Raw genomic sequence first — 11,569 nt, 5'->3', positions numbered from 1 at the left:
ATCAGCCTCCACAGTGCTGGTGTTAAGCGATGCGCCACCATACCCGGCCTACAGTGGGTGTTGTTTCATCAATGATCAACTTGTGTCACGGGTGTTTGTGCAAGGACTTCATCAGATAACTTCAGAGACAAGCATTTCAGTGTCTCTCGTTTACATGATGAAAAAAAGAGGCTGTGTCTGAGCCTGCCCCAGAGTGCCAGTGGGTAAACCCAAGCCCTTCTGGCTCATGGCACCTGGGTGAAGGCTGGTGCCTTGTCAGTTACTTTAGGATCCAAGAAGGACCTTTCATAAGTACAGAAAGGTAGGTTCACTTGTATTACGTTGTTGGAAATAGAAATGAAACAATTTTGGAGGGTTTTTTTTTTTTAGAGGTCTTGGTATGTAGTTCAGATGGGCCTTGAAGTCACTATGTAGGCCAGGCTGGCCTCAAACTCATGGTGATCCTCCTGCCTCAGCCTCTCTATGCTAGAATTACAGGCGTTTGACACCATACCTGGCAGAACAATATTTTAAAATGTTACAGAACTCTTTAAGAATACCATGTCCGTTAGACGGGTATCCAGTGACTGTTTGCTCAGTGAATAAACAAAAGCTTGTCCTAGCCTCTGGTTTTGTTAGGACGTGGGACCACAGCCTGCAAAAGTTCCCAGAGCAGGCAGTTTGCCTTGGTTACTGCACAGAGAGGCTGCTGGCGATTGGGCTGCGCAAGGAGAGCTGCACACACTCGTGGGCAGCAAGGGCCCCTCCCACAAGGTGTGCTGGCCTCCGGGGGTCTCTGCTCAGTCTGAGCTGTGAAAGGAAGCTTGTGGGACACTGGTCCTGAGAAGGGCAGTGCAATTGGAACCAGGTGGCCTCTGCCTTCCCTGTCACACTCTCAGCAGCTTGAATGGAGTGTGGAAGAGAAACGTGACCTGCCGTCTCCAAAGAGCCCAGGGAAGAGGGCCTAAATGTGCCTCCACTTCTGAGAAGCTGTGTATGGCAGGGCGAGTGCAAGCAGGCCAACAGAAGGGCGGTCACTGTCCTGCTTGCCCTCTCCCCCTGATGTTGCCTCTCCCTTGGAGGAACCTAGGTTTGCTTCCTTCTTGGCTGATGTTAGGACATCTTGCCTACATGGTTGGATCTTGGACAGGGCTTTTCACACTGGGTTCTCGTTCACAAGTGGGCTGCCAGTGTCCTTATTGAATATGGGGACCCGGGGGATCAACAGCTCACAGCACTGAGAATGGGAAAGCAGAGGTATCAATAACCATGGTCATGGCTCAGTAGGCTAAGCGCTTGACTGGCAGACGCAGGGATCTGAGTTCAATCCCCGGTTCCGCCAAAAAAAAAAAAAAAAAAAAAACCCATGGTCATGCTGATGGCAGCAGTGTTTCCTGTTGAACATGTGCCCCGGGCTGCGCTGATCTTGGCATGTATTCACTGGAACCCCAGGACAGCCTTGTGAGCCAGATACTGCGCCTTGGTCCACTCAGCTGCCATGACAAAACGCCCTAACAATTCAACTCCCCCAGCCTGGAGGCTGGGTGCCCACCATGGGGCACTGGTGGGCTCGGGCCATGGCAAGGCCCTGCTCTCTGGTGGGAGGATACAGTCCAGCTGCACCCTTGGTGTGGGAACAGAAGAGGAGCTCTGGCCTCCTTAGAAGGGCCATGCCCTCAGGACTGAATCTCCTGTCAAGGGCCTACTTAGTCCATCACGATCACAGCGGTGAGAGGTTCCAACATCTGAACAAACAGGGATAAATACTGTGTGCATTTCATAGTTCAGGTCCAAAGGGGAATTCCCTCCTGCTCCAGGGAACTCCAGGCTTCTCCTGGCTTCACACCTTCAGCCCCCACACCACGGAGGGCAAGCTACTTTATCCAAGTGGACAGGCTGAAATGTTCTGGGTGGCGTGCCTAGCTAAGCCAGTGTGTAGAAACAATCATCAAAGCAGCTGCTGTTATTATGTACATGTTACAAAGAAACTAGACTGGGTGCACCCCTGAAATCCCAGCAATCTGGAAGCTGAGGCAGGAGGATCCCTGTGAAGTCAGCCAGCACCATACAGCGAGTTCAAGGCCAGCCAAAATGTGACAGGGTCAGGATCACTGCCAGGGCGTTCTGGCTGCAGTTTGGGTTTGCGTGAGGCCAAGCAGCATGTGAAGAACAGTGACTTCAGGCAGAGGGGCACTCAGAGCCTAGAGAGCTCTTCTGCAAACAGTAAACACACTTAGACCACCACACGGCTCTATTAGGCTAAAAGGGAGGTCTCACATCAATGGCTTTAGCGTCTACCTTAAACTACAGATCTAACAAATTAAACCAGAAGTAAGAAAGAAATACCGGGGTTAAAACCCGTGAAACACTGATCCCGGCCTGCTGTGCCAGCCCATCCTGGGGTGCACTGAGACTGGGCGTGGTGGTGCGTGCATGTAATCCCAGCACTTGGGAGGCTGAGAGATAGGAAGGATCACTATGAGTCTGTTCTGTGTAGACCCTGTACTAAATACAATTTAAAAAAATAATAATAACTGAAACAGGGCTGGCCAGAAAGCTCAGTGGATTAGCCTGCTTAAGCAGGTACAGGGACTGGGGTTCCATCCCTGGCCTGCCATGCTGGCCCCACCTCTCCAGGGCATGCTTTGAAGGCAAACGGGTCTGGGTGTGATAGTGCATGGAATCCCTGTGTTTGGGAGGTTGAGAACAGGAGGATTACTGATTCTTACCTGTGTAATGAGACCCTGTACTAAATACATTTTTTAAAAATGATAGAAGAAAACCAATGCTAGCAAAGCTTGAACACTGAGAAATCAGTAAAACTGATAAGGCCAGGTGAGATAGCTCAGCAGACTAAAGCACCCGCTTAGGCAATCACGGTTCCATCAGCGCCACATGCAGTGCCAGCCAGAGTCCAGACATAGTGGTGCTCGCCTGTAATCTCAGCACTGGGGAGGCTGAAGAGGAGGATCACCACTACATAGTGAGACCCTGCAGCAACCAAAAAACACTGATAAACCTTTAGTCAAGCTGAACAGAAAAAAGACATTAATTTAGATAACTGAAGCAGTTAAAGATAAGATAGGGGCCGGCCAAATAGCTCAGCGGATTAAAGCACCTGCCAGCAGGCGCAGGGGCCAGGGGTTTGATCCCTGTGCCTGTGGTGCCGGCCCTGCCCACACGCTGAGAAGATGGCAATTGAGACTGGGCATGGTGGCGCACACCTGTAATCTTGGGAGGCTGTAAGCAGGTGGATCACTATGAGTCTGATCTAGTAGTGAGGCCCTGAACACCCTGAGACTCTAACCTAAAATATAATAAAAAAAAAAGATGAAATAAATGACATAACACTTTTAAAAGCATAAAGGAATATTTTGAGCTTTATTTCTATAAACTCAATCATTTTATTAAAATGGACACATCTCTTGAACAGATTACAACAGCTCATGGAAGCATAAATGGATAACCTGAATAGCCACCCCCCTTTTAAATGTATTTGGTAGAGGGCCTCACTACGCAGCTTGGACTCATAGTGATAATCCTGTTTTCAGCCTCCCCAGTGCTGGGATTACAGGTGTACACCACCATGCATGGACTCGATCCCAGCTCGGTGTGCCCTGGAGAGAGATCGGTGGGACATGTGATGCCGGGGATCAAACCCTGGTCCCTGCATGTGCCTAACCAGGCACTTAGTCCGCTGAGCTGTCTTGCTAGCCCTGGCCTCGTAATTTTAAGAAACTGAATTTACAGAGTTTAAAACGTTCACAAAGAAAGTTCCAGGCTGTTACGTTAACTGGTATATTCTGTCAGACACTGGAGGAAGAAATAAAGGCAAATCTTGTCAGAAAACCAACTTTAAAAAACTGGGCAAGGTATCTGAACATATACTTCACAAAGCAAATGTAAGTACATGAACGTGTGTTACTCAGTTTTCTTTACATGGTGTAAGGTATGGGTGCAAGTGTTTTTTGTTTTTACAGATGGACACCTGAATCATAGTTACGACAGAAATACAAATTAAAACCAAAGTGATAAAACATTATTTATTACCTATTAGAATTGTTAAAATGAAAATGAGCAGAGCAAGTGTTGGAGAAGATGAGAGGAATTGGGACTCTCATACATTGCTACTGGGAATATGAAACTGCTACTCTGGAACAGTTTGGTACTACACCCCTGCCCCACGCAGCAGGGGCTCATTTCTTAGTTGTGTACCTAGTAGACAAGGACGCCCATGTTTCCAGAAAGACTTCTGCACAAGGCTTCCTCACTCATACTGTTGGCAGCAGCTTTCTTCCCATCGACCAACTGGAAACACCCAAGGCGTGCACAGCCGGTACGTGGCTACACCAGTTGTGGCGGCGTACACTCAGCAGTGAAAGGGCGAGAACTAGTGATACACGCAACGAGGTGGAGGAATCTCAGAAAACAGTAGGTAGTGTTCTAGTCCATTTATATATAGCATTCTACAATATGGAAACGTGACAGAAAGCAGATCAAGGAGGGCCGCCCCAGAATGCAGCAGTGTGGGATGCAGTAGAAAGCACAAAGAAATCTTTGGGGATGACGGGTATGCTCACTATGTGCATTGTGGGAATGTTTCACTATGTGTGGGGGGCAAACTGCATCAGACCTGCACTCTGCAAGCATTACGTATCAAACATCTCATAGTGTTAAAAAAATGAATGTATCATGATTGGTGTTATACATAAAAGACTGATGCTTTAGAGTACTTTTTGTCTTTTTGAGACAGGATCTCACTATGCAGCTCGGGTTGGCCTTGAGCACACTTTGTATTCTGTAGCCCAGGCTGGTCTCGAATTCACAATGATCCTCCTGCCTCAGCCTCCCGAGTGTTGGGATTACAGGCGTGCGTCACCACACCTGGCTACATTTTTGCACTAACTTTTTTCCTTTTTTAAAAATGTATTTAGTACAGGGTCTGACTACACAGATGGGACTTGTAGTGATCCTCCTCCTGTTTTCAGGCTTCCAAGTGCAGGAATTACAGGCATGCCCCACCACACATAGGCTCAGTGGAGGACTCAGCGTGCCCCGGGGGCGGGGCCGGCATGATACGCCGGGGATTTAATCCGGTGAGCTATCTGGCCGGTTCTTGAACTATCTTCTTGCTGAACAAAACTCATCCCGCTGCATAAAAGTCCACGTACTTAATCATGTCCACGTCTGGCGTCCTCTTCTCCAGCGGCAGCATCGCCCAGTGCGCGGCTGTCTGGGCGTGGCGCTATTCGAGATAACAGGACGCCAAGATCAAGGAAGGTGCGTGCTTTAAGCTTCGCTCTCCGCAGGGTGACCTCACTTAAGTGTCAAACTCCACCCTAAGAGTGGCAAAGGCGCAAGGTTTCCTCTGTGTGCGCGACCGGACAAGCGGATGCAGCACCCGAGACTCGAGCCCGTGACAACCCACCTTCCAAGGAAGCCCCGGCACAGGGTGGAATAGCGACGAGGGGCTGGCTGGGGTGTGAAAATTGGACGGAAGCCGACCTTGGCTCCAGCCCCAGCCCCAGCCCCACTTCCGCCCGGCCAGGGGAGTGCGCCTGCGCCGCCCGCCGCGGTACGCAAGCATTTCCCTCCGTCAGGGCACGAGCGCCTCGCTCTCGCGGTCCGGTGCAGCTGAGGACCCTCCCTCTCCCGCTGGCTCCCGCGGCCCCACCATGCCCGCGGGCGTGTCCTGGCCCACCTACCTGAAGATGTTCGCGGCCAGCCTTCTGGCCATGTTGGCGGGCGCCGAGGTGGTGCACAGGTACTACCGCCCGGACCTGGTGAGTGGAGCGGGCCCGGGCCAGGTCACGGCGGCCGGGGCGGCCTCGCGGGTCGCCGCGGTGCGGCCTCGCTGCCCCCGGCCCCCGCCCTTGCCGTTCCCGCCGTGCGGCTGAGCCGCGTCGGTGTCGTGGGAGCGGCTCCCACTCAGCTGGCCTAGCCCAGCCTCAGAGCGGCCCTTGAGCTGTGCCAGCCGTAGTTCCCTCCGGGCCGCCCTTGGCTCCCTTTCCCGACTTCCGGGCTGGGCCGGAAGTGGCTCCCTGCGAGGCCGGGCGCGGCGCGCGGCGTGCGGCTCTGGCTGTGACTTCGGCCCTGCGGCGGACGCCGTCCTCGGCGCCGAAGAGCGCGGGCCGCCGCGCAGCCGCTTTGCTTGGTCTTTGCTCTGGAATGCAAACCCCGCGGAGAGCCGCGTCAGTCGGCTCGTTTTTCTGTGCCAGTCCCTTAGGAAAGCGCTTGGCCGGGCCCCGGGGGCCGGTGGCTGTGTGCGGGGAGCAGAGGCGTTTAGGGAGAGAGAAATCGGGCTCCGTGCGGGGGAGCGCGCGGAGCTAGGACCTGGAGGTTGCGGGGGCGGGGCGCGAAGTGCAGGAGTGGGTCGCCCGGCCGGTGTCGCCCCGCGGGCGCGTTCTGCGGGACTCCGCCCGGGCAGGTGACGTGTAGGCAGAACCAGCGATGTGCTGGAATTATTCATCTCAGTTAATTTTCACCGCAATGTGGAGGTGTTTAAACCTGTTGTCAAGTGAGGAAGCAGGTTCAGAACGCGCGCGCGTGTGAACACACACGCACACATACACGGAGTATTTTTCTCCCACATAAATAGTTCACGTACAAATCTGGATGCCACTTGCCTGTTTTGTGAACAGCTGCGTAAATAAACATTTGCGTGTATCCGTGGTATCCTTTAAGACCATTGTGTAGTTTTTGTTTTGTGCCTTTGTGACCCAGGGATTGGCCCCAGGGCGGGGCACCCCTAGACACCCTCGTGCCCCCTCGCCCACCATACTTCCTGATGCAGATGTCCCGTATGGTATATGAGTTCCAGGCATCGCTTGCTCACCCCCATTGGCATTAAGTGGTTGTAGTCTTTGTACAGCCTCTCTGGGCTGCCAAAGCTGCTGCTTACTGCTTGGCGCTATTTCTCTTTTAAGCGCTGGAGTGAAGCATCAGGGACATTTAGTGGTGACCCAGAGTGACAAGAACTTTCCTTAGAAATATAGTTTATTTAGGGGCTGGAGAGAGAGCTCAGCAGTCTAAGCACCTGACTGGCAAGGGCAAGGACCCAGATTTGATCACTGCCACCTACCACATGCCATGCTGGCCCCTGAAACCGGGCGTGGTGGTGCACCTGTAATCCCAGCGCTGGGGAGGCTGAGGGCCACTACAACTCTGAGCTGTGTAGGGAGACCCTGTACCAAATAAATAAAGATTAAAAATATATATTTAAAAAAGAAGTATAGTTCATTTAATTTGCTCATGAAAGCAGAGGCACCAGCACTTTTTTTTTTTTTTTTTTTTTTATTTGGTACAGGGTCTCGCTGTACACATCATAGTGATCATCCTGTTGTCAGCTTCCCAAGTACAGGGCTTATGGGTGTGTACCACCATGCCCAGTCTTCTCAGTAAGACCTGGGGGCGGGGCTGGCTTGGCACACTGGGGAGTGAACCCCGACCCCTGTGTCTGCTTAAGCAAGTGCTTTAATCCACTAAGCTATCTGGCCGGCCCTAAGTACTTATTCTTCTTCTTTCTTTCTTTCTTTTTAACTTTCTGCAAAGCTTTATTCCAGAGGGGCTCAGTCCTTCTTGGCAGCTGCCTTCCTCATGGCGGCCAGCACGTTGCTCAGCAACTCACGCTTCCTCTTGGCGTGGATGTGCATCCCCACCCTTGATGAACTTGAGGGTACGTTTGTCCTTGGAGACCCAGCGCAGCTCCATGGCACTGCACTCATAGAGGCTGAAGCCGCACAGCTTGGGGATCATGTCCCGCACAAACTTGGTGTTTGGTGAGGCGGCTGTGCCTCGGTTTGCTCACATTCTTAATCACCTTGTGGCCCTCGTCGAGGCCCACGGCCGTGGGACAGCGGAGGGCCATGGCTACTGTTCTTTGCTGGTCGCTGTGGCAGAAGGCCCAGCCAGCCCTAAGTACTTCTTACAAAGGAAGGAAGGCATCACATCTGAGCCTTATTGCTTCAACTCCCATCATAATGAATGCCCAGCCTGCAGAACGGGCATCTGGAGGTCCAGGCCCCCTCTGCCTGACTGGGCCTCTCTGGTCGTTTAAAGGCCAGGAGGGGAGGCCAGGCAAGGGTGCCACATGCTTTTCTCACGTTGAAAGAATAAATCAGACACAGAAGGCTAAGTGTCACATAGTTTCTCCAATGAGAGACCCAAAATATAAATAATTTATAGAGCAAAATAAAAGAGATGGTAAGAACCATGGAGATTCTGGAGATAAAGCGAAGTTCAAATGATCAAGATACAATATGTGCATGTGCCCATTCTCCAAGATGAATGTAATTATTATGTATTGCAAACAGACTAATAAAGAAAACTTATTCCTGTAAAAAAAGAATTTCAGTTCTAGGGCCAGGAGATAGCTGCCTAAGTGCCTGCCTGGCAAGCTCAAGGTCCTGAGTTCAATCCCCGTATGGAGGGCTGGAGAGATAGCTCAGTAGAATAAGTGCCTGCCTGGCAAGCGCAAGGGCCCGAGTTCCATCCCCAGTTCTGCAAAAAAGAAAGAATTTCAGTTCTTTCCCCGGTCTTTGGAATTGTCCCACCTGTTGCTGCTCCAGCTCTTGCTTGTAACAAAACCTTGTAGTCTGACAGCTAAGGTTTGGGTGGAGCTCAGGGCTGAGGCGGCTGTGGCGGCTGTGAAGGGTGCCTGTTTCCCGCTGTCCTGGGAGCCTAGGCCGGGGCTCTGCTCTTCCAGCTCGCTTAGGCTGAACCTCTGGTGCCATCAGATGCTCTCACCGCACACCGGGCGCCCATGGGGTTCATCCGAACCAGATGCTGGCGTGAGGGCCGCGTGTCCTGCCTCTACAGCTGCGCAGGGCAGGCCACTGCCAGTCTCCTTTCTCCTCCGCCTTTAGCCCTCTGCTCTCTCCTTCCTCCGTTGCCTTCTCAGCAAGCACCACGCCCCCTTTGTTTGAGGCAGGGGCTTGCTCTGTAGTTCAGGCTGCTTTGAACTTATTATGTAGCCCAGGCTGGCCTTGAATTTGTGGCAATCCTCCTGCCTCAGCCTCCCGAGTGCTGGGAACACAGACATGTGCCGCCTCACGGGGCTCAGGTCAAGTCGTTCTTCAAAGAACTCTCCAGGGTCTTCCCACCTAGAGGCACCAGACACCTGGTGCCCTTCCTCGGCCTCTCCTGCTTCTTGAGGGACACAAGACAGTCAGTCTTGCTTTCCCTGGGATGAAGGTGCAGCCCTGTGTGTGCGTCTCTACCTGTGCTTCTGCACTCTGGGGGAGCTGCACAGACGCCCCCCTCATCTTCCTGCCCGTCCTTGTTCAGAAATCACCATCTCAGCCGATAAGCGCAGGAAAGGACGCTTGGCATCAGAGGGCGTCGGAGAAGAGGGAATCAAAGCCGCTGGGCGGTACACTTCCTGCCCGCTGTTGTGGCTGCAGCAGAGCAAGCAGCAAAGCTGTCAGACACAGGGAGGCACTGGAGCCGCTGCTGGGAGTGAAGGGAGGCGTGGCTGCCGTGGGAAGCCCGCGGTGCCACCTGTGCATCGCGTGGGGTCCAGCAGTTCCACTTGTAGCCTTGTACCTGACCCCCACCAAAACCTGTGTCTTACCGAAAGTTTATACATAAAGGTGGAGCCAAAAGGTTCAAATAATCCAGACGCCCATTAGCTGATGAATGCATAAATAAAGCATGGTGTGCCTATGCCAGGGAAAGAACTTACACGCATGGGGACATGTGGCAGCACGGCTGAGCCTCAAAAACATTAAGCTACAGGAGAGAGCCTGGTCACAGAGGACCACACACTGTACGCTGCCCTTTCTGTGAGACACCAGAACGCCGGGTGTGCACGTGCTCGAAACGCCAGCACTCGGGGCTGAGGCAGGAGGGCTCGGGGAGCTCACGGATAGCCTGGGCTACTCGCTGAGACCTGTCTAGAGCAAAAACAAAACAAAAGAAAGCAATGCCCAGAACAGATGAATCTGTGGAGACGAGGTTCTGGGGCGGCAGGGAGGGCTGAATGGAGTTAGGCTAATGGGGGTGGGATTCCTTTCTGGGCTGGTGAAAATGTTCTGAAATGTATTGTAATGACTCCCAGCTCCGTGAACGCATCATGCTAACAACCATTGAGTTGTGCGCTTTTCTTGTGTGTGGTGCTTGGGATCAAGCCCAGGACTTCACGGTCACTTAACAAGCACTCTGCCACTGAGCTATGTCCCCAGCCCTGAAAGGGATGCTTTTTTTTGGCAGTACTGAGAATGAACCCACATCCTTCATACTGGGTTCCATCTTCAGCTCCATATCTGTGTCTTATACTGAGACAGGGTCTCATGAAGTCTCCAGGACGTCCAGGCTGGCTGTGAATTTAGAATCCTCCTGCTTCAGCCTCGCAGTGTCTGGAATTACAGGCCTGTAACTCCACAATCAGCTCTGCATTGTACACTGAAAATGGGAAAATGGTGCAGTGTGGAAATTATATTTCAATAAAATGACTACAAAGAAGAGTCGTCTCTCTTGTGCACCTTCCTTGAAGACCAGGCTGTGCAGTTTTTGCTCACTGCTCCGTATGCAAAGCAGGCACTTCCTGGCAGGCGGAACTGCCGGCTGCCCTGCATACGCCGCTGCGCTTCCCCAGCGCCCGCCGGGAGGGTAGGCTCCCAAACCCGGGCTGTGATGGGCTTTTGGTCAGCCATAGGCTCTCAGGAAGACTGAGTGCCAGTCTTAGGGCACTAGCATCTTAGTTTTTTGTTTCGTTTCTGTTTCTTTTGTAGACGATACCTGAAACTCCACCAAAGCCTGGAGAACTCAGAACAGAGCTTTTGGGACTACAGGAGAAAAAACATGAACCTCGGGTTTCTCAGCAGTAGAAACTGCAGCGTAGGACAGTGCCAAGAGCCCTGCGCACAAGTCAGCTTTGTAGCTCACTGACTCCCAGCGTTGCCCCTCGTGCTGCAGGGATGCTCACTGGTAGGGGGAGCTTGTGTTACGGTCTGACCAGTAGCTCTTGCAAACTGCCCGAGTGCATATGGCGAGCTTCTTAATGTCCTCTGGAAGATGCTGGATACCGTGTGAAGCGGCATTGCCGTTGGCTCCTGCCGTCACAGTCCTGGCTGCTTTCTCTGAGTGTGGTTGCCTCTAATGGCAAGTGGGAACTATCAACGTAATAAAAAGTGATTTTTGCAGTGAATGTGTATAGTGTCTAAGTTAATATTTCCCTAAATATTGGAAAGTACTGTTCATACTGAAGTGTAGGGGCTGGGGAGATGGCTCAGTAGAATAAGCGCTTACCTGGCAAGTGCAAGGGCCTGAGTTCAATCCCCAGTTCTGCCAACCCCCCCCCAAAAAAAAACAACAACACTGCAGTGTAATAAATGAAATTATTTAAAATTTTAAATTATTTTGGAAGTATGTAGATAACAAAATTATATAACAGTCAAAGGGTCTGTAACCTTCACATTTCAGAAATTCTTTAATTCTGAGAAATTCAAAGTTTCCCAAAAGAGAACTTCCAGGCAGGGTGGCAGAGTGGTGAGCAGCTGAGAAGGAACCTCTCCGAGAGTTGCGGCCGGACACTGGATGATGGGGTCCCCTGGAACCAGGAAAGCTCTGCAGCAAGATGCTAGGCCACAGG

General features: G+C 52.1%; 1 protein-coding gene across 1 annotated transcript; it reads left to right on the top strand.

Moving 5' to 3' along the window:
- Positions 1 to 5,496: 5,496 nt before the first annotated feature.
- Positions 5,497 to 11,125, top strand: CUNH12orf73 (chromosome unknown C12orf73 homolog). Its single transcript, XM_012515350.2, has 2 exons — positions 5,497 to 5,762; positions 10,710 to 11,125. Exons 1-2 carry the CDS (start codon positions 5,655 to 5,657, stop codon positions 10,803 to 10,805), a joined length of 204 nt encoding a protein of 67 aa, XP_012370804.1. The 5' UTR covers positions 5,497 to 5,654; the 3' UTR covers positions 10,806 to 11,125.
- The last annotated feature ends 444 nt before the right edge of the window (positions 11,126 to 11,569 follow it).

This window comes from Octodon degus, unplaced genomic scaffold, assembly GCF_000260255.1.
Source record: "Octodon degus isolate 3935 unplaced genomic scaffold, OctDeg1.0 scaffold00004, whole genome shotgun sequence".
NCBI classification, from domain to species: domain Eukaryota; kingdom Metazoa; phylum Chordata; class Mammalia; order Rodentia; family Octodontidae; genus Octodon; species Octodon degus.
This window is presented reverse-complemented; position numbering and strand designations above follow the sequence as displayed.

Excerpts from the sequence above, each read along its gene's own strand:
- CUNH12orf73 (XM_012515350.2), top strand. The coding sequence starts at position 5,655 with ATGCCCGCGGGCGTGTCCTGGCCCACCTACCTGAAGATGTTCGCGGCC. Across the intron at positions 5,763-10,709 it reads GGTACTACCGCCCGGACCTG|ACGATACCTGAAACTCCACC; the intron begins GTGAGTGGAGCG and ends TTTCTTTTGTAG.